General features: G+C 34.9%; 4 protein-coding genes across 5 annotated transcripts; 3 read left to right on the top strand and 1 right to left on the bottom strand.

Annotated features, from left to right (window-relative positions):
* The first annotated feature begins 14 nt into the window (after positions 1-14).
* LOC149380399 (3'-5' exonuclease domain-containing protein) lies at positions 15-3,692 on the top strand. The gene is made up of 8 exons (XM_089604494.1): positions 15-532; positions 607-738; positions 970-1,093; positions 1,182-1,570; positions 1,678-1,754; positions 2,112-2,247; positions 2,350-2,553; positions 3,320-3,692. The coding sequence occupies exons 1-8, from the start codon at positions 137-139 to the stop codon at positions 3,374-3,376; spliced, it is 1,515 nt and encodes a 504-aa protein (XP_089460620.1). The 5' UTR covers positions 15-136; the 3' UTR covers positions 3,377-3,692.
* A 9,668-nt stretch (positions 3,693-13,360) lies between these two features.
* Positions 13,361-15,881, top strand: LOC149380398 (uncharacterized). 2 transcript variants are annotated; one of them, XM_089603478.1, is made up of 2 exons: positions 13,361-13,556; positions 14,367-15,881. In XM_089603478.1, exons 1-2 carry the CDS (start codon positions 13,533-13,535, stop codon positions 15,582-15,584), a joined length of 1,242 nt encoding a protein of 413 aa, XP_089459604.1. In that variant the 5' UTR covers positions 13,361-13,532; the 3' UTR covers positions 15,585-15,881. The 2 variants fall into 2 exon arrangements, with proteins under 2 accessions (XP_089459604.1, XP_089459605.1); XM_089603479.1 differs by lacking the exon at positions 13,361-13,556 and adding an exon at positions 13,764-14,185.
* A 2,709-nt stretch (positions 15,882-18,590) lies between these two features.
* Positions 18,591-21,508, top strand: LOC149380397 (pentatricopeptide repeat-containing protein At2g13600-like). Its single transcript, XM_089603458.1, has one exon. It carries the CDS (start codon positions 18,716-18,718, stop codon positions 21,266-21,268), a length of 2,553 nt encoding a protein of 850 aa, XP_089459584.1. The 5' UTR covers positions 18,591-18,715; the 3' UTR covers positions 21,269-21,508.
* On the bottom strand, positions 21,168-22,908 carry ISI1 (binding protein). The gene is made up of 5 exons (XM_089603459.1): positions 22,560-22,908; positions 21,996-22,201; positions 21,802-21,900; positions 21,641-21,714; positions 21,168-21,539 (listed from the first exon to the last, which is right to left on the bottom strand). Exons 1-5 carry the CDS (start codon positions 22,855-22,857, stop codon positions 21,314-21,316), a joined length of 903 nt encoding a protein of 300 aa, XP_089459585.1. The 5' UTR covers positions 22,858-22,908; the 3' UTR covers positions 21,168-21,313.
* Between the last annotated feature and the right edge of the window lie 438 nt (positions 22,909-23,346).

Here is a 23,346-nt window from a genome sequence, read left to right as displayed (position 1 = left end):
GATAAAGAATGATTCGAGTTACCGCGAAAAGCAATTTATTCATAATCATTAAAAAAAAAAAGAAGGAAAAAAAGAGAGGGCTTTCGTTCAATCGAACTAAAATGATCATCGCAGGCCGTTCAAGCTTGCTTATCAAATGGATTCCAAACAAACCCAAAAGCCCTTCAAGGTCCACCTAGTCTCATCCACCGACTCGCCCGAGTTCACTCACCTGACTCGCACCCTAACTCGCTCCTCAATCGTCTCTCTCGACGCCGAGTGGAAGCCGACGACTCGCTCCGACCGCCAGAATCCCGCCCCATTCCCCACCGTCTCTCTCCTCCAAATCGCATGCGCTGACTCGGACGAGTCAAGCGACTCAGTCGTCTTCTTGCTCGACCTTCTCTCGATCCCTCTCGAGTCAATCTCGGATTCGCTAAGAGACGCTCTCGTCTCTCCTGATATCCTCAAGCTAGGGTTTCGATTCAAGCAGGATTTGATTTACCTGTCTTCAACGTTTAGCTGCCATGGCTGCGACAATGGCTTCGATAGGGTTAGCGCTGACCTTCAGAGACTAACTTGCATTTCATCTCTGAAATTTGAATTAGACTTTTGAATTTTGTACAGGTTGAGCCGTATATGGATATCGCGAACATATACAACTACGTACAGCACAATCAATATGGAAAGAGAACGTCTAAGAACATCAAAAGTTTGGCAACTATATGCAAAGAAGTGTTAGGCATTTCTCTTTCAAAGGTTTGACCTTTTTTTATTTTTCTTTTTCTTTTCCCTTTTCCTGTATTACTCAATTCAAAGCATACATGATTTATAAGAGCACTATGCTCTGTGGTGGAATGTGACATTATTTGGCAAGAATTCAGTTTTTATTGCAATGAATTAGTTTGTTGTTTTGGTGACATTTCATGATCTTCTTAGTACATTGGGTTATAATGTTGGTTTTTTTTAATGATGTTAATATTCGATTAGGAACTTCAATGTAGTGATTGGTCACATCGTCCTCTTTCCGAGGCTCAATTGGCATATGCTGCCATGGACGCACATTGCTTGCTTGAGATATTTGATGTTTTCCGAGCCAAAGTCATCAAAGAATGTATGTCGGTGTGTTCTATGCTGAAATCAAAACCACTTTTTTTCATCGTGTTTCGCGTAGCCATAGCATTACTGGTTCATCTCTGCAGGGGATTCAGATATAGGGCCGAGAGAGGTCGTTGAAATGGACGATATGTGTGACAAAGCTCTAAGTATGAACTTACGTGAAGGTTTGGATACGAATGGAGAAACGGCTCGTTCCGATATTTCTCAAAGGAGAGCCTCGGAACAAGGTTGTGCTTTTCCGATGGACGAATCCCTTTCGAAGCTCGTGCGAGAATTCGGCGAAAAACTTTTGCTGGAAGAATCCGACAAAAAGCCAAAGGTTTCGAAGAGGAGAGGAAAGAGACAATCTTTGGCTGGTTTGACGCGCAAAGAAAACGAGTTTGAGACTTTTTCCGAGGACTGGAAAATCCCTCCGCCGTGGGATTCTTCGAACGGTGGAAATGGATGCCCAATGTTTCTCTGCGATGTGATGGTAATGTTTTCTTGGTGTTTGAATTTTATTTAATTTATTGATTTTTGCACTACGATAGATACTGCGTGGGATTTTTAGCTCACGTGGCTAGTGCTAAACTTAATCAGGTTGAAGGGTTGGCGAAACATCTAAGGTGTGTTGGTATTGATGCTGCGATTCCATATTCGAAAACGCCCGATCCCAGGTTTGATACCAATTTAATACGAACTGGTATTTTTTGTCATTGTATTAATTGCAATATAATCGAAAGGAAATTCAATATATCTATATATATATATATATATATATATATATATATATATATATATCGGGCTTTTGAGAGGTTTTATTCTGCAATTTCATCCTCACTCCAATTCCTCATACGATTTCCATACCCATTTCTATGCTAATCCCTCGTATTTTTAACTAAACAACTTCTAACCCCTCCTATTATCTAGTTCCTAAAAATAATCTTATTAGGAGATTACATCAAAATATCTAATAATATCATAGGTCGATATCACGGCTATGCTAGGTGCTTAATCTTTCTTTTTTCACACAGAGAATTAATCAATCAAGCCTACCGAGAGAATCGAGTACTCTTGACCCGAGACGCCAAGCTTCTCGGTTACCAATACGCGATCAAGAATCAAATATACAGAGTGAAAAGCCTTCTTAAAAACGAACAACTACTTGAGGTGTGTGTATGTGATTCTCTCTTCTATGGTGGCACGACTCGAATTTTTTTTTTTTTTTTTTTCATTCAATAGCTGAAATCGTGAATGTTGTTTCTTTTCCAGGTCATAGAAGCTTTCGAGTTGAAGATCAGCGAGGACCAACTAATGTCGAGGTGCACTAAATGCAACGGTAGATTTGTTCAGAGGCCTCTCACAATCGAAGAAGCCATCGAAGCGGCAAAAGGTTTCCAACGAATTCCGAGCTGTTTGTTTAAGAAAAATCTCGAGTTTTGGCAGTGTACGAACTGCAATCAACTTTACTGGGAGGTAATCTTAATTAATAATAATATTGGTATTTAATTATTGAATAATCGAGCCCTTTTTTTCTCTTCCAAAAAGTTATACATGCATTCATTTCTTGTCTAGTTTGTAACAAACTAACTAGAGTGACACAAGCATTGTCTGGGTATAGAAATAGACAAGTTGACTTAGGTCTCTGATTATCTCCAATTTTCATGTTGCAAATTCAACTGATTAATAAAAAATAAAAATAAAAAAATCTGCTAGTTATGTCGAATGAAATTGTGAAATAGGTTTATTAAGAGGTAAAACTTTCGGATCATTCAAACTGATTTTCTTTTAGTGCTCAAGCTGGCCCACTAATAAAAATAAAATAGACACCAAACTTGGACGCCAAGCCTTTTATTGTGGAATAGACACCAAACATTAGACAAAAAAACTCAGAATTTGCTTTTGCTGTGGCAAAAAAAAGAAAGAAAGAAAAAGAAAAAAAGACATCCTTTTCCCGTACTCAAAAATTTAAATTTGTGATTTGACTTATTTCTCCTGTGTGATAAAAAAATAAAATAAAAATCACTTTTTAACTAGATATAGCTTTTGACAAATATGACACATGCATGGGTGGAATTGATAGATAGTGTTGGTGACTGGTGAGCCAGCTTTGATTATGCATGTCATCATATCATATGAATATATATATATATATATATATATATACATATATATTGCATATATGTATAGATATGATATAATGGGGTGTTGTGTATAACGTGGTGGTGGGCTGTTTTTTCAGGGAACCCAGTACAAGAATGCAGTTCAGAAGTTTATAGACGTTTGCAAGTTGAATTGAATGACTAAAAAGGGTTTCATAGCTCATCATCATTGTATTACGCCTATGTATTACGTTTTTTTTAATATTCAAAGTAATCTCACGGCATGTCATTAACGATAATAACAATCATAATAACAATTCTCTATCAACCCATACCATCAAAGCATGTGATGACCCACTTTGGTTTCTTTGTAACCCATTTGGTGAATCTTTGATTTGATGGGAAAAGCTTTGCTTTGCCAAAGTTGGAAGGAAAAAGAATAAAGCTTATATAAAAAAAAAAAGCACATTCAAGTCGAGTAGAATCTAAATATGCTGTCTTTATATATTTCCATTTCACAAGTTTTTGGTGTTATAGAGCTTAAAATGGTGTCGTTATGAGAAAATACAATTGATCCTTGGAAGGGAAAGGACAAGAAATGTAGGGTAGAATTTTTTTTTTATTTTTTTTTATTTATTTTATTTTTTATTTTTTTTGTCGAGGTCTATTGTGTTTTTTCATCTCCACACCTTACTAAATTTAACATTATTGCGTTGCGTTGTATTAAAAAAAATATACATGTTCACTCTTATATTATATAATATACCAAATGCATTGGACATTTGAGAAAATAAAAAATAAAAAATAAATAGGAACTATTCCTAAACTATGACCATTTGGTAGAATTTTTCCCGTTATCCAATATAAGTCGAAAAACTATATTAAATGATATTTAGTGACGAATATGCGATGAAATAATTGTTTTTCTATGATAATTGTCATAAAAGTGAATAAAACCCTTCTTGATCGATAATAGAAAGAAAAAAACTTTCTATTATGAAACATAAGTTAGTAGGTCTTGCCACTCAAACTAAATCATTAAGAGTGCGGTTTAACTTATTCGATTATTCAAATTACATCATAATTTACAATCACTATGAAATCTACTGGCTATTGAAAAAATTATGTTATAAAAACAATTTGATCTTCTAAGTGGAGAATAATTTTTACAGAATAATAGAGCTCAATGCTACTCTTTTTAATTATCATTATTTTGCTCACATTGAATCTTGGATTTGGGTGAGGTTGTAATAGCAGTGTCTGTCTCATATTATTGTTAATTTAAAATTTCAATAAAAATACTAAAATATGTTATTCTGGAATGTTTTTTTACTCGTTTTAATGTAGTGGTTAGTATGTATTTACTTATAGTCAAAATGAGAACTAATGAAAATCTAAAGACTTAGGACGTGGTTTGGTCGAGATTATTAATTTGTTTGTAACAAACAAAGTCAACTTTTTATTATTAATTTTCATTGATGTTAATAAATAAAAATACCATAGGTTAAAGTCTTAAATACTGACATAATACTCGGTTACAAATAGGAAATTTGTGTTTCACTTTTTTTTTTTTTCTTTTACCAAAACGATAGTTCAAGTAAGAATGCCAGAAAATCAATGACAAAAACAATCTCAGTCCGGTAATGAATCATAACATAAAATATATACATAAAATCTAAAGACTTAGGACGTGGTTTGGTCGAGATTATTAATTTGTTTGTAACAAACAAAGTCAACTTTTTATTATTAATTTTCATTGATGTTAATAAATAAAAATACCATAGGTTAAAGTCTGAAATACTGACATAATACTCGGTTACAAATAGGAAATTTGTGTTTCACTGTTTTTTTTTCTTTTACCAAAACAATAGTTCAAGTAAGAATGCCAGAAAATCAATGACAAAAACAACAATCTCAGTCCGGTAATGAATCATAACATAAAATATTTACATATTCTTCGATATTAATCCAATTGTTTGGGGGACAAATGCACCCCAGTTAACGGCTTGAAAAATATAGGTCACATGCAACTTTTTCATTGTTTATTATTATTTGTAAATCTAAAAATGATTCTAGATAGAGGATTTATGACTATAGCTTGACTTGAAAAGACACTTGCCCGAATGTAATTTCCCATTGAAAAAACATCATTTATATGTTGTCATTGGAATTTCGACAAGTAAAAAGTAGGAGTGTCGCGATGAAAAATAAAAATATGATAAAATAAATAAGTTAAATTCATATAAAAAAAGGGGCGGCTAAACAACTAGCCAAAACAACACCCCTACTTTAAAATTATAGCCCAACTATTAACATATTTAGGAAAATAGCCAATTTATCATGACAACATTTCAATATTCCAATACTACCCTTAGGTTAATATTATTAACTATCATAGTAAATAATATCGTCCATAACAATAAAATTAGTAAATGTAATTAACAATAACAAAAACTACAGTAAATCTTATTTACCGTAACAAGAACAAAACTAAATCTTATTTACCGTAACAAGAACAAAAGTAAATCTTATTTACTGTAACAAGAACAAAAGTAAATCTTATTTACCGTAACATGAACAAAAGTAAATCTTATTTACCGTAACATGAACAATAGTAAATTTTATTTACCGTAATAAGACCAAAAGTAAATCTTATTTACTGTAACAAGAACAAAAGTAAATCTTATTTACCGTAACATGAACAAAAATAAATCTTATTTACCGTAACATGAACAATAGTAAATTTTATTTACCGTAACAAGAACAATAGTCAATCTTATTTATAGTATCAAACACAATAGTAAATCTTATTTACCGTAACAAGAACAATAGTAAGTACGATTAACCATAACATTTTTTTGTTAATTTAACAAGAAAAATATCAAAGATGAAGACTAGTTAATCTAACATACGATTTACTAATTAATTCCGTGAACAATCGAGGACAGTAAATCCGACAGTAAATCATATTAACCATTGAGTAAATCACTCGTTTTTACGGTAAATATAACAGTAAATCCGATTTTATTTAGAACGATATACACAACATTGCGATATAACAGTTAATCGTATTTATTTAGGACAGTAAATACGATTTACTAATTAATTCCGTGAACAATCGAGGACAATAAATCCGACAGTAAATCATATTAACCAAGATCTCCGTTCGACTGGACCACCATCGGATCCACGTCATCTTCATCGTGATCGTGGCAGTGAATCGTGTCCCTATACCCCACAACGCCATGCCCCAAACGACAAGTCTTTCTTGCACAGAACTTCCACTTTACAACCCTTTGTCAATCTCATCCTATCTACAAAACAACAACACAGAGACTCAAATCAGCACTTTTATCAAAGGTCGAACAAGAAAGGATCAATTTAATATAATAAAACTGTGATCACAAATGCCTATGTGAGTCGGAAATTAATATAAGAACTTGATCATCAAGTACAGTTTGCACGGCCAAGTTTCTGGAAATTAAATACCAATAATTCTTTTGTCTACGATTATTAGCAGATTAATCTCTAAATATACAAACAAACAAAGCAAACCAAAGCGTTATTACGATCAATTCAAAAACCCTAGAAACACATTTAAACCTCTGGATAGAGCAAACTAACCAAAATTAATTAGAAATCACTTGTTTTCTGCGGGAAGGAACAAAATAATCACTAGAAAAACGAACCAGCGAGGCATTCAGATCTCAAAATTCCGAGACCGCCTCAGCGTTCTCGCGCCGCCCCTCGAGCGACGCGGCGTCTCCTTCGGCGGATTCCTCTTGGCCTTGAGAAGAGACAGCCCTCGGGTCCACGGCTCGGGTTCTCCGAAGTCCCGTTCGCAGTACGAGTGAGAAGCCGAATCGCAGAGATCGCAGAGCAGCATCAGGTAATCGTTCTCTGCGCCGAAGCACACAGTGCACGAAATCTCGGCGTACAGATCGACATTGATCGCTTCGCAGGCCTGTGAATATATGTAAAAAAAAAATTCGAGCCGATCAACATCAAAATCCCTAATCAAGGGAAAACAAAAAGAAGCATTTTTTTTGGAATCGACGATAAAAGATTGGGGGGCTTGAAGGTTACCTGGTCTTTTTGGGTGACGGAGATCAGGCGCTCGCCGGAGAAGACGCCGGGCTTGGGTGGCCGGCGGATGGTGGAGAAGCGGCGGCGACAGACGAAGGTCTTGATCGCGTTTTTCGAGCCCTATCTTGATCGCGAGCGATTAGCTAGGGTTTGAACTCGGATTCAGAGCTCTGAGAAGAGGATCAGAGATTGGTTTCGTCGGCGAAGGCGTGGTCATCGAAGGATAGCTTCGGAGAGCAGAGATTGAGGAAGAAAGGTTTGGAGGTATCAGAGATGAATATGAAGGAAAAGGGTATTATTGAGATTTCATATTACCGTTGGCTATTATTTAAAATAAACTGATAGTTGGGCTAAAATTTTAACTTCCACCCTCTATACAGGTTGTTTGTTTACAAATCTCATAAAAAAATTATATTATATTTAGAATTCATGAAAATTAGAAAGATATAATTGGAGAAACGAGAATACAAACACAAATGTATAGATTATAGTGTATATAGTATTTGATTATCGTACATTCTAATATATACTACTATTGCTAAAATAAAAATATGGGGGCGTGTCTAAAAAATAGATTGCTTTTCATGCAGTAAGTATTTCCTTTGATGAGAATATTTTAGAGGATTGACCCTGATTACGATCCTTGGGCTTATCATTATTTAGTTGTATGATGTATGTTTATATTTAAGTATTTTATATTCAGTTCTATTCCGTGTATTTTGTAGCTGGTAAGAGTGATTATGCATATTATGTAGAGTGAGAGTGAGAGTGAGAGTGAGAGTGAGTGATTATGCATATAATGTGGATTTACCTTAAAAAATGCAACAATAGAGACACATCCTCATACATTGCGTTTGAAGATGTGATTATATGATAATAAGATTTGCTTTCATGCAATAAGTATCTGTGGCTCAATGATAGACAACACATCACCGGTTTAGTTTTGTTCGCCGTCCTCCCATCCAGTGACGGAGCCAGAAAAGTAAACCAGGGGGGGCTAATTTGAAAAAAAAGTTTCAGGGGGGGCTTGATTGTAAAAATTTTATAAAAATTGGGCCAAAAGTATAAATTTTTAAGTAATTTTTTTAAAAAAAAGGGCAAAAAATGCAAAAAAAAAAATTTGAGGGGGGGCTTAAGCCCCCCCTGGGCTTATAGTGGCTCCGTCACTGCTCCCATCGACGACGCCAACACTCTACTCATCTGATCGTTCAAAAACCATCAAACATAATGTTTCGAGATTCATAATTATTTTTTTCTCATCCGAGTCGCCAATCCAAAGGGAGAAGAGAACGATGTTTTTTTTCTTTATTTTTAAAATGCTAATATATAATTTTTTTTAAATTTTAACGATCGTTTTTTATGTTTATAAATATTTTTACAAAGTTTGTTTATTATTTTGAATCATGCTAAACTTCAACACGTTACTATTTCATTTATGAGAAAAATAACTTTTTATCGTTTAGAAAAAAAATATCACTAATATAGCCACTTTTTTTTTTTGTATGTAATGTGCATAAGAAAGTTATCAAGTGTCCTTTTAATTTGCACTAAGTGACTTTTTTTTTCTTCTTTTTCACTTTTTTTTTTGGCATTAAATTTAAATGTGACGCAAAGTTGAATAGGATTGACTATACTTGTTTTTCCTTCATTTTTCATCTGTTGTACATAATTTGTGTCGATTACCTTCCCAAAATTACGTGATAACATTGAAATCTTTGTTCCATTACTTACTTACTTACTGGGTTTGCCTTTAATACAAAAATTAATTTTATTCTATCTCCTTTTTGAGTCTCTCTTTAAACAAAACAATGTGTAGCTTTTCTGTTGGGTCATCAAAGCACTAACGTTTAGACACAAGTTTTTTCCACTTGATTTCAGGAATTAAATTAATCAAAAGATTAGCTAGCTGTAGGACAAGGCATGATGATGAAGATATGGTTATTTTTAAAATTATTTTATACAAACAAATAAATTAATCAAAATACTAGTATGCTTATGCATGCCCTAATAGATTGGCCAATGATTTTATATGCTTAAACGTTGAAGTCTTTTTTTTGTTTTTTTGTTTTTTTTTTTTGCAAATGGTTGGGTCCCCCTAAGAATGGCAATAGTCAAAATATCTTTTTATTTTTGCTTGTAAAATTGGCGATGATCCAAAGAATAACACCTTTTCAATTTGGATAAATAAATAAATGACATTATGGGTCGGTAGGATCTTTTTTTATGAGATCTTACTTCAATGTGATTGGTCCTTGTAGCCCACATTCTTTAAGTGGAACTTCTTTTTTACTTAGTTACGAATTTAAGAAAAGAGAATATTGTTTTGAGAATGACTTCTCTGTCGTTTCTGTGATTTTTTTCCCCCCATCAGGTCGTGGGCTTTGGAGCTAATACGTGTGAGTCAGTGTTTGTGTATATAATTGGATTTTTGGGAAAGCAATTATTGTCGAGTAATTTTTTCTATTTTCTTATAACCTCACAACATTATATTTTCTTGATTGTTAGTTTCCCTGATTATATAGAGAAATACCACAAAACACTAATGGTTGGAGAATATGTTTTACAAAATATAATTAATACTTTTCATATTAGTATAATTTATTTAGTCGTGTTGAGTGTGTTAAATACAAACTTAAATTTAAATACGGTATTTTTTTTAACTTGCTTTTGTTGCATATTCATAATTGTTGTTCTTTCTTGATCATATTATATTCACAAAGTCTTCTAGGATTTACATTGCATATTATATACGTGTGGATACCATATATGCCTTTTTGTTTTTAAAATCTTCTTGATCTTGTCTATCTCTCCCTAGATAACCTTTAATCAATCATATGCAAAATCATATATGAAACTAAATTGAACCCATTCTAAACACGTAGACTTTTTTAGAAATTCAAACCCAACATATGAAATTATGTAGAATTTTTATTATCTTACGGAAGAGTTTAAGTTGTGTTTTCTTTTCATTTCTAAATAGAGTTAGTAGATTGTTTAATAGTAAAAAAAATAACACTAATTTGATATAGCATGCCTATATATTTAAAGCGTTCAGGTTGAATTAATGTTTAAATTACCAGAGATTTTGTTGGTAGATGATAATCGGCGGTTTCCTACAATTTTCATTTGAAACATTTTATCCGTAAAAAATTGGCAAGATCAACAAAATATTCAAGAAATCATTTGGAATCATAGCCCGAGCATAAAAACACAAAAAATTTGACTTAAATCAAAGAAAACTTGCCAACAAAACCAAGAAATATTACTCGCCTTTGCGAGTGGAGAGACTTGACCCTCTTTGCATAGTTGGGCTCTCGAATCTTCAATTGTCAATGGAGTTAAGTACTATACTTAACTGCGTCGTTGAGAGAGATAGATATATCAAACTAATTTAAATTTATGTTGGTAACAAATAATTTTTCAATAAACCATTAGTAAGAGATGTCGGCATTTTAAATTTCATAAATTTCTATTGGTAGTATTTCAAATTTTTTGCCTGGACTTGAGCTGCTTGTTGCCATTAAATTAGTTTCCTATATTTAGGGTCAAGACAAAATTCGGTTTTGTTACACTCATCGTTGTCGTCATGTTTATATGATCACGAGTAAAACGCAATACAAAATTTAACCGTTAAATCTTTGATTTGCTCGACTCATATACACTGCTTTCTCAACGTATGAAAAAAGAAATTATATCACGTAATAAATAAGTCATCAAATTTGAGCTAGTTTTTAACAATATCCACATTCATTGTAAGTTATATTTATGTTAAAAGAACATTGTTTTAATTCATAATTCATGCTATGAATAACTATTTTAGACCTCGTTTAATCCTCCAGATCAATTATGAATTCAAGATTTTGAATTATTTTAATCTTTTAACTATCATTTCTAAAATACTATTCAGTCACCCCTATCGTAGTTGATACTTGATATGCTAAGCTTAATAAAGCGCAATTTGGTGTCTAATATAGAAATATTAGTTCAAATTATAACAAAGGAAAATTATATTTTAAAAGTAAGATTATTATAATCATCATTATATTTTTAATGTAAACTTTAATAGAAAAAAAATATGTAAAAACGGTTAACGTGGAACGTTAAACGACACAATTGGGACGTAGTTTGACTATAACCGTCTGATGTCAGAAAGTCAACAATCTAACGGCTGTTACACTCACATATATCACGCTTCTTATGATGCGAGTGGACCCACTCTCTCTCTCTCTGCACTTTCCTAAATATTCTCACGTTACCGACAGGTTTCGCTATCACACTACTCTCTTTGTTTTATCCCATCGAATTGTGACACGTGTCTTTGTAATCTATGGATAGATACACTGAAACATCACCATTGGTTTCGGTGTCATCTCCTTTGGGGCTACCATACCACTCACTCAGATTTGGAGGATATTTATAAAACATTATACTAATACTAGTATATTTGGGAAGGAATGTGTAATATTATATTATAATTTATATCATATGCTTTTCTTCTAAGAAATCCCACTCAGTTTAGCAACATATAATTTTTTTTCTTTGGTAGACAGTTTACAACGTAGATCTTGTTTCTAGCTAATTTATTTTTTCTTATGTTCCAAAAGGAAAAGAGGAATAATAATCATCCCATATATATATATATTTTTTTGGGGGTATATATATACCGGGGGTTTATACTTATGCTTTGTGTTTATAGTAGTGTGTATATATAATTATACTATGTCGTTTTATAAAAAAGATCAACAATTTGGTGTCTAATTAATTATTTGTAACTATTGAGTGAGTGTATACCAAATTGTTAATACACGACTAATAATTTTAGAACAATAAAAAATGCGATCACTCTCTCTTTATAAATTACATGTAATACATTATCTCACTACAAAATATAATATGATCCTGTGTAGGAAGGGACATTATGCGAGAGGAGCGAGGAATTGGCACGGAGTGGTGTTTTGGCGATTTAACATGGTACAACTGGAACGAGACTCAATTTTATATTTTATGAAAATGGTTTACATAAGGCTATATATATTTAAATAATTAAGCATACTATATTTACGTTAGGTTAAATTTTTGTAAAAAAATGTTACTCACAATATATAGAAAAACCGATTCCGTATACATATATAATAACATTCCTTACATTTTTTTTATTGATATTTTGCTAAATAGTTAATTCAAATGAATAAATTTACAAAATAAACAAATTTCTAAAATTGATAATATATTAAATTTTATAAAAAATTATTTTAATATCATGTATCAATAATTTTGTTTTTTGTTTTTGTTTTTGTTTTTTTTTTTTGCATATTTGTATATAAATCTATATATGTATATACATAGACAATTTTTTTTATTGACTCAATAATATACATTTATAAATAGAGTCAAACTCAAACTTTTACTATTTTGTTTACTATTTGGCTGAAAACCATAAAACCTTAGGTATTTTTCTAACACTTTAGATTTAATTGGCTGTTTATATTATATATTATTTAACTTCCTTCTAAATAATTAATGTTTATCATGTGATAAAAAGTAGCAAAAAAAAGTAAAAGAATTGTCAACTTGTTTGTTGTTGCAACTGAATTGTCACTCTTGCTTTCTTTTAGTATTAATTTCAAGTTTACAAAATTAAAGGTTCAAAGACCCTCACTCACTGCTAGCGCTAGCTCATCATGTTCATAACTACAACATCTCACTACAAGCACGAGAAAGAAAAAAAAATTAAAAAGATGAATGGACCTTTTATTTATTTGTATATATATTAAACTGAATATATCTCAAACCGACCTAGTACTTCATCAATCCCCATAGTCAAGAAAAGAGAGAGAGAGAGAGAGAGAGAGGAACCTATAAACACCTTTAAAGTGTGAATTATCAATATTTATAGTGCAAATGCGCGTACCTAGATATATATAGACACCAAAAAAGAATATGACAAAGATTGACTAATGCCCAAACATATTATTATTAGGAAAAATTTCAATTAATTTATTATGCAAAACATGACTATTGATTCATATCTCTCACTCTCTCTCTCTCTCATATAGTTGGCCAACACATGGAACCACCCCTTATCACATCTCTATAGTGATTCATCTTTAGCTTTAAGATCATATTATTCAGCTTTAGAAGAAAGAAAAACAACAAAGTGGGTGGTTTTTTTCTTTTCATATCTCTCTCTCTCTCTCTCTCTCAAGAATCCATAACCTTTTTCTTCTCTCTTACTTTTTTTTTGAAACTCCCTCTCTCTCTCTCTCCATGGACGCAGCTCACTGGCCTCAGGTATTTAATTTTATGGAAAAACTTTAAGAGTTTGCTTTTCCCTTGATGAATTAAGTGCATGAAATATCATATATCATATCATCATCTTCTTGAATTTATGATCCAAAGTAAACCCAAATCAATCCAATATATTTATATATAGTATTATATATTTTGCTTGTTTTCTAGCTTTAAGCTAGTTCTACCTTTTCCTTCTCAAAAAGATGATATTGTTTGCTTTGCTCGTCTCAACCCTCCACTAATATATAACATATATATGTTATTATCTGAATGTTTGTTGGTGTTGTCTTTTTTTTTTTTTCCTTCTTCTTCCCTTTTTCGTGATCTTTCATTTTATCTTGAAAGCTATTGAAAGTACCACATACACATATACTTTTCTCTTTCTCTCTCTCTCTCTCTCTCTCTCTCTCTCTCTCTCTCTCTCTCTCTTTCTCTCATATATACCAACTTTTTTTCTTCTTTCTTCTTCTCCTCTTCCCTTTCCCTTCTTTTCATATAATCTGAAAAACATTAAAGCACACCCAGCTGAAGAACAAAATAATAATAAAAATAAAGGCAGGAGAGAAGTTGTTTTTTTGCTGTTGGTGTTATTGTTTGTGACTTGTGATCACTCTCACCCCTCTCAACGTGTAAAGCCACTATCTTTCTTTGTCTTTTCTTTAATTACCCCTAATTTTGCAATTCTCTCTTCTTGCTTGTTTCTTTTTTCTGAATGATGATGAATAGTAGCAATACATATATTAGCCCCCCCATCTTTTTTTTTCTTCCTTACTTAATCAATTCACTTTTTTTTTTCTATTTTTTTTTCAGGGTATTGGAGTGGTTAAAGCAGCACCCATGGAAGGTCCAAAGCAACCAATCAATTCTACTAATAATAATAATAATAATAATAATATGATAGATCAAAGAAGGGGAACAAGGCCTCAAAAGGACCAAGCTGTGAACTGTCCAAGGTGCAATTCAATCAACACAAAGTTTTGCTACTACAACAATTACAGCCTCACTCAGCCAAGGTACTTTTGCAAGACTTGTCGAAGGTATTGGACCGAGGGCGGGTCTCTGAGGAATGTTCCGGTGGGCGGCGGCTCACGGAAGAACAAGAGATCATCATCATCATCATCATCTCAGTCACAATCACAGCCATCAATCACAACAACAACAACAACATCAAACCCTACACTCTCATCATCATCACCACCACCAAGTTCTTCATCAAACAAGAAGCTCATCCTCAACAATGACCAAATCATCTCTCATCACCATCATCTAAGCTTCCCTCTCAATCTCCACCACCAACATCAACAATCAGCTTCTCATCAGAACCCAAAATTGATCCACCAAGGCCAAGATCTCAACCTCGCTTACCCACCAACCCACCATGACCTCAACATGTCAAGAATTATACCATTTCTTCATGATAATAATAACCAACCTCAACATCATCACTACATTAATAGTACTAGTATTGGAGTAAACCCTAGCAGTGCTAGTGCTAACACTACTAGTAATAGTAGTAGTAGTAGTACTACTACTACTACTACAACGAATGTTTCGACTTCTTCGTCGCAACAAGTCTCGGCTATGGAGCTTTTGAAGACCGGGATTTCTTCGAGGGGTTTGATGAGTTCCTTCATGTCCATGCCGGTCGCGCCGCCGGATCATCATCATCATCATCATCATCAACAGTTCTCTTCGTTTGCCAATCTGGGTCATCATGAGTTCAAGCCTTCTCTCAGCTTTGGTCTAGACCAATTCCATCATCATCATCATCATCATCAAGGTGTTGGTAACTATGCAACAAATGGGAGCAATGGTGTTCATCAAGAGACTAGTGCGAGGCTTCTTTTTCCGAGCGAGGATTTGAAGCAGGTTTCAAGCAATACCACTAATACCACAGCCACAACTGATCATGAACAAGACCATGATCATGATGGTCATCAATTTGAGCAGATCAATAGAGGGCAAGGAGATAATTCTTCTACTGGGGGGTATAATTGGAATGGAATGTTAGGGGGAGGGTCTTGGTGAATAAAATAAGTACACAAGAAGCAAAAAAAAAGAAAAAAAAAGAAAGGCTTTTGATTTCATGATTTTTGTTTTTTTGTTTTGAAGATCATGATCACTTGGTGCTTGGCTTGATCAAATTTAAAAGCTAACAAAAATTAGGGTACATTATGGGGGCTTTTTTTATTTTCTTCTTCTCTTTTTCTTGTTTTTTTGTTTGTTTGTAATTTTCTTAAAGAAATTTCGCACCTTTATTTCCTCAAGGGTGTTTATTTATTTCTATTATGTTCCTCTAGTAAAACAATGTTGGATTTTTTTGAATTTTCATATTTTTTCTGGGTTGGCTTTAAGGTACACTCATGTATGGTGAAGAGTGGTGTGTAAAGATGTACAAAAAGGCCACCAAAGCAAAAGTCTCTCACATATATGATATCATACCATTAATTCTCTTTTTAAGACCTCCAATTATGATTATCATATCTCTCTCTACAAAAATTATTGCACCATGGCCTTTGATTATTATCTTCCATGATTTATCACAGCTAGCTAGCAAGGGTTTTTGAGATATATAACCACTTTTTTTTTTAGTTCGTGTACTTAAATAATTATGTCCAACATATTGCTTAGTGAAGGTTTGCTAATTAATTAGTACATATTTCAAAATATACTTATATGTTTATTCGTTTGATTAACAAAATTATATGACTCTATCTCTTAGATCTCTATCTGGATTAACTATTTGCTTTGGGATCTTGTATTATTATTTTTTAATTATTAATTCATATTGAACTTTAAAGCGCATTAATTTGAATGATGGCATTCAATCCTTTTACAACAAAACAATTTATTTTTTTTCCATTTTCTTTGTCCTCTTTATTTCTTTTTCGTTGCCAACAGGTCATCAATGTCGGGTCTTTTGAGCACCATCTTGGTCTTTCAAAATCTTCAACCCATAAAAAGCAAACACTTTCAACTCAGAAAATAGGACGCTAAACATATAAATATACATAAAGGAGAAAAAGAAGAGAACAGCAAAGAACAACATACTTATTAGGTATGACCACATAAATTCCTTGTTACATGCTTTTACCATATCGTCGTGACACATTATCAAAGCCTTTTTTGGTCTCTTAATTTCATTTTGGAGTGAATTAGTACAAATATGCCTTAAGATGTTACTCATTGTTCATCATTATTTTCGAAGCCAAATTCCTAAATCTCTGCCGCTAACCCGGATTTCGCCTTTCCAAATTATTATTTTTTCATCAAAGATATTACCTATATATCGACTTATTTCATATAGAATCTAATTTAATTTTACTACCACAATGATGTGTTAATATAAATTAGAACTTAAAAACAGTGTTTTTTTTTCAAGGCTCTCTCCATTTCATGCAATGATTATGGTGTATATATATTTTCCTATTTTCAAATCCTAAATAGAGTGTCTAAAAAAAACAACCTTTCGTTTTGGCTTTATTGTGGGTCCCACACGAACATTCCCCTCGGTAACCATGCTGTAGAATAAAATACAATTCTCTACGCTACACATTCACATAGACTATACGATAAAATATTTATGATGACACCTCAAATATATGATATGATATCTTTTGATAGTGTGTCCAATCTGTTTTGCACTAGCTAGTCAGAGGCATAGAATTTCATATTCTTCGTAGGGTTTGGTGTGTCACGGAGTCATTATTTCCTTTCTTGCCGGAGTTAGCCATCTACTAATAATCTTTCATGCTTTACTTTTTCTTTTGTTCCTACAAAAATTTGTCAATTATATGTTTTTTTCTTCTTATTTTTTTTAATAGATGACATGGATTATAGCACCCGACATTTCAGCCATCCTCAGTCACTATTATTCCGGGGCTTGTCATCTTTTTTTTAGCGGTGTAGGAAAAAGAGCAAAAAAAAAAAAAATCATGTAAAAAAACACTATTTCTCGTTATTTTTGTATACGACTAGAAATGCCAATATGTTTAATTTCAACGGCTCTCTTTTCTCTGCACGTAATGTATAGATAGCATACATGTGTATAAACATATCATCATATCTTCCATCTTTGAGCAACAAAAAAAAATCATATCTTCCATCATAATTCATTGCACATCATTGGGTTGCTAGGCTATAGCAACTCCAATATAAATTTTAAAATACTATATATATGTATAATATAATAGAAGAGAGTTATAAGCTACTTTTTATTATTATTCAATATCTACCAGCTACCTTGTATGCGAAGATTTAGTTGGCAAATTCACTTTCTTGATTCCAACACAATATTCTTGTATATATACATACATGTGTTATAATTTCTATTGTCTGACATATTTGTACACGTATAGGCACATCTATAGCTACATTGGAAAATGACGAACTGAGTGGCAAATTTTACTTTCTTGATTTCACCATAATATTCTTCTTGGAACTGTTGAAAAATCCCGCCAAAAAAATACATAAAGGAATGAAAGTACGTACTTTTACAATTACATAGATAGCAGCGGCAGTGAGAATAATATAGCTACGCTAAATGTACAGTTAAAATTTAATAATACTAATAAGCTGATCCGAGATCATTTTTGGGAGACTAATAACCCATCGTAGATTATTCCCTTTGGGACCATGCACCACTAGTCAATTAAAAACTGGTGGCCATAGGCTAAATAATATCATACAGTCCTTGCTGGCCTTAGTTTTGAAAAATTTAAAATTAATAATAAAGAAATAACATAAGTCGTTGCTTATCTCAAATTTGGCATTGTCTTTCCTAAAAAAACCATAAATAATAGCGTACATTGTTAATTTATCTCAAATATGGTATAGTTCAGCCCCCCCAAAAAAAATCCAAATATAATCTTTTGAGTTTTATATTACTACATTAAATTTCACAATTTTATTGTTTTTTTAGGGACATTATATGTAGTGCATGGAGAGCGTTTAGTCTCGTGTGCGAAACGACTTGTCGTTTATTACTATCAAGTATAGAGAAGTATAGTCATGAGTCATGACTCATGTGTCCGTTAACACAATCTTATCTCCTTTTTCGAAAAGAAAACAAAAAAATCTTCTCCTTTTGAGGAACTGTTCAAATATTAATATTATTATTATTATTATTATTTGCTATAGAATTCAAGTGATGCAATTTCATGGCATCAGCTCGAACGTTTCCTCTGATTTCACTCCCACAAAGTACGAAGAAGATTCAACCTCTTAAGCCCAAAAAACTCGGCTTCCAAAGATCAGAAGAAGAACTGATCCACCAACACGTGTCCGTTTCCTCACTCGACACGTCACTCAGTTCGAGCTCATACGCTTCGATTCTCGACTCCTGTAAATGCCCGTATCTCGGGAAACAGATTCATGGCCACGCTTTCAGAACTGGGATTCACAGGGACGTGTTCGTGGAGACCAAGTTGCTTCAGATGTACGCAAGGTGTGGCTGTTTCGAAGATGCAGATCAACTGTTCGATGAAATGCCCGCGAGAAGCTTGTACGCCTGGAAAGCTATTCTGAGCGTCTACGTCGATTCCGGTTTCTTTGATGAAGCTTTCACGCTCTTTCTAGAATTTTATTATGAACATCACGAGTTGGATTTCTTTATTTTCCCTCTTGTGTTCAAGATTTGCAGCGGAATCGAATCGCCGGGACTGGCGAGACAACTACACGGCACTGTTGCGAAGTCGAGGTTCGTGGAGAATATTTACGTGTGTAACGCTCTGATAGACATGTACGGTAAATGCGGATTCTTGAGCGATGCCAAGAGAGTTTTCGCAGCAATGCAGCGGAGGGATCGTGTGACATGGAATTCGATTCTCACGGCTTGTGCCTCGAACGGAATGGTCTTCGAGGCGTTGGATTTTATGGATAGAATGGGTTCGGACGAGTCGTCGCCATCGTCGAAACCGAACATTGTGTCTTGGAGCGCAGTTCTCGGAGGGTTCTCGCGGAACGGTCACGACGAAGAAGCCATTTCGATGCTTTTTAGGATGAAATTAAAAGGGATCGAGCCCAACGCACGGACTTTGGCGAGCATTTTGCCCTCATGCGCTCGGCTCCAGAGGCTAAGACTCGGCAGAGAGATCCACGGGTACATCACGAGAAACGGGTTTATGTCGAATCCGTTTCTTGTGAATGGGTTGGTCGATATGTACAGAAGGTGCGGCGATATGAGGAACGCCTCAACGGTGTTTTCGAGTTTCTCGTTGAAGAATGTGGTTTCTTGTAATACGATGATTGTCGGGTATTGTGAGGACGGTAACGTTTCCGTAGCCAAAGAGTTGTTCGATCGTATGGAATCGAAGGACGTAATATCATGGAACGCTATAATATCTGGACACGTGGACAATTGTTTGTTCGACACAGCTTTGCGTCTTTTTCGAGAGTTGTTAGAAGAAGGTATACAGCCCGATTCTTTTACCCTCGGAAGTGTTCTCGCCGCTTGTTCCGACGGGGAATCTTTGAGACGAGGAAAGGAGATTCATTCTCGTGCCATCAAAAGCGGTCTCCAATCTAACCCTTTTGTCGGTGGAGCTCTCATAGAACTCTACTCTCGTTCCCGAGACTTCTCGGCTGCTGGGAGGGCTTTTGATGAGGTGGCTGAAAGAGACATTAGTACATGGAATGCTTTAATTTCAAACTATTCTCGGTCTGGTCACACAGAAGAAATCGCGAAGCTTCTTCTGAAGATGAGGGAAGACGGTTTCGACCCCAACGTTTATACGTGGAATGGGATTTTAGCCGGTCATGTGGAAAACAACCATCTAGATTCAGCGATGCAATTGTTCACTGAAATGCAAGGTTTGAATTCGAGGCCTGATATGTACACCATTGGTATTATATTACAAGCTTGTTCACGATCAGGAACGGTTCAGAGAGGGAAGCAAGTTCATGCCCATTCGGTGAGACGCGGGTACGATTCAGATCCGTATATCGGAGCAGCGATCGTGGACATGTATGCAAAATGTGGAAGCTTGAGGCTCGCACTTCAATCTTATAAGAAAATCTCGAAACCCGATTTGGTATCTCGTAACGCGATGCTTAGCGCATATGCGATGCACGGACACGGAGAGGAAGGAATAGCCTTTTTTCGCAGAATCTTGGAGGAAGGTTTTAGACCCGACCACGTGACTTTCTTATCTGCTCTGTCTTCCTGTGTTCACGTCGGATCAGTTCAGACCGGTTACCAGTTTCTCGATATGATGGGCTTCTTTAATGTGAAGCCCACGCTGAAGCACTACACGTGCATCGTCGATCTTCTGAGTCGGGCGAATCGGTTGAACGAAGCTTATGAGTTCACGAAGAGCCTTTCCGTGGAACCCGATTCGGTCCTGTGGGGCGCTTTGCTCGGAGGGTGTGTCATTCACGGTGATGTTGAGTTGGGCGAAATTGCAGCGAAGAGGCTGATAGAGTTAGAGCCCGTCAACACCGCAAACTACATTCTGTTGTCAAACTTGTATGGATCCGCCAAGAAATGGGACGCTCTAGCTAGATTGAGGCAGTTAATGAAGGATCGAGGAATGCAAAAGAGCCCCGGATGTAGTTGGATTGAGGACAAAGACAATGTTCATGCTTTTCTCACGTCTGATAAATCCCACGAGAGATCAGAAGAGATATACGATACTCTGGATAATCTGACTATGCACATGAAAGCCGTGCGTACAAGAACAAGTTTGTGGTTACATCAAACAAAGGATCTGTGATAAATGTTAAGGACTTGAAATGTGAAGTACAAAAGGGATATCAGATCAGTACAGGTCGAGGGACTCGAGAACTCGGCGAGCTTGAATGTGAAGTGCATCGAGTCTCTTTTCAGGGTCGAGAGTAGAGCCGAATTGACTAGCGGCCCATATCAAGGAAGCAGATTTCTCACCCAAGAGCCGCCTAATGTCTTCTTGTATGGATGCCAATGGAGGCTTTCCTCGCCCATTTACATGCCCGATGAGTAGCAGCAAAAACTCTCCACATTTCAACCTGGGTTCAAAACTATGATCACATACATTGTTTCTAAAGCAAAAACTCGCCTGTTTTCTATATATACACATTGTAAGATGTAAAAAGCGAATGAATAAAACCGGAGATTTTCTTCCACTTGCTTGTCTCTTATAAGCTCCGCAACTTCCTCAATGCCGCTGCAAATTTCGAAATCCTGACAAATGTACATATAGTTGTTACGTGATCCTTTTTACGTGTATTCACTCTATTCGAGGGGAAAGCTTAACTTGATAGATTCTACCATTTGATTGACCGACGAGTCCAACATGATGGCAATCAAAGCATCTAAACACGCTCCTTGTTCAAGAACTCCTCGGGTAGATAAAATGTTCATCAACACCTTCACAAGCACACAGATTCCATTTCTAAGCCCGACAAAAAAAAAAAAAAAAAAAGGCTTTGAACCAAGTCTTAATCATGGGATAGTTCGAGGACCTGAATTGCCTTGTATTGGTGTGATAACGCGGTGCTCTCTGAGTGAAGCAAGCAACAACCTTCCAAAACACGAAGAGCGATCGAGACTTCAGCATCGGTTGAAGGGCTGGAGATCTTCAAGGGCTCAACGCCGAAGATGTGATCCAAATTCGCTACCGACTCATCCTCTGGCTCTTTCAATGAATGTTGGAATAGAACCGGAACAACTATAGCACGGCAACACAAAGTTAATCCCTTTTTATTTTTACAATGATCTAGAATGGAACAAATTATAACATACACCAAAGATCAAAAATTTGAGGAATGACATGAAACCATATGTATAATGAAATTCACTCGAATCTACAATCAAATTTTTCATGAACTTCTAAGCAGCAATTCTATGTTAAGCTCTGTGACATCAAAGTGTGATTATAAAAACGTAATTGTTTCATTTATTTATTTCTTTTCATATGGAGAATTACTTTCTAAGCACAGAATTCGAAAGCTCTATATCGTTTTTTTCCCACAGAATTCGGTGTTATGCGAAGGAATTGAAGAGTGAGTGAATGTGAAAATCTGAACCTTGGAGCTCAGGAATGGACTGAGTGTGAGAGAATAAATCGATGGTGGAATTGGAGTGAGAGACGGATTGAAGGAACTTGAGGAGAGTTGTGAGTCCGCGGAGTCGGAGGAAGGAGAACTCGGCTCGAGCGTCCCTGAGACCTGTCCGGAGAGCGAGCGTGACCTCGCGGTACACTCTCTGCTCCTTCAAAGAGTTCACCAGATCTCCGACCGCCGTGGAAGGTGGATCGCCTTCCGTCTCCGGCGAACCTTTCTCCGCCGATAACCCCTCGCTCCAAACAGCTTTCTTCAAGTACATTCTCTCTCTCTCTCTCTCTCTCTCTCGTGTGATTTGGGGATGAAACCGTTAAAAAAAATGAACGCCGATAGTAAAAGCATGTCGTTTTTCTTGCAAAGGACAGTTGTTATTTTTTGTTTTTTTTTCAGAAAAAGATGCATGTCGTTTGACGAAGTTTTTTTTTTTTTTTTTTTTTTTTTTTTGAGGAACGTTTGACGAAGTTGTTATCATTGCCGTTATACAAGTCCAAAATCTAGAAATGGAATGGTTTTCATTTTGTTTATTCTATTCGGTTGGCTTGATTTTTGTCACTCAGTCGCATGTATACAGAATTGAAGTTATTTCCAATCATGTATAAGAAAAAATAAACTCTAATAATAAATCTAGCCTGAAGCAATTGAAATTCCAATTTTCAATCAGACGGAATTTGTGGTAGCTAGCTTGGTCTAGCGGTAATCCCACACACACCTCGACGGAGAGGTTCAAGCCCCCATGAGATGCAGAAATGCA

The sequence above is a fragment of the Urtica dioica genome, chromosome 12 (assembly GCF_054948205.1).
Source record: "Urtica dioica subsp. dioica isolate 48M chromosome 12, U.dioica_male_clone48M_v1_H2, whole genome shotgun sequence".
NCBI lineage: Eukaryota > Viridiplantae > Streptophyta > Magnoliopsida > Rosales > Urticaceae > Urtica > Urtica dioica.
This window is presented reverse-complemented; position numbering and strand designations above follow the sequence as displayed.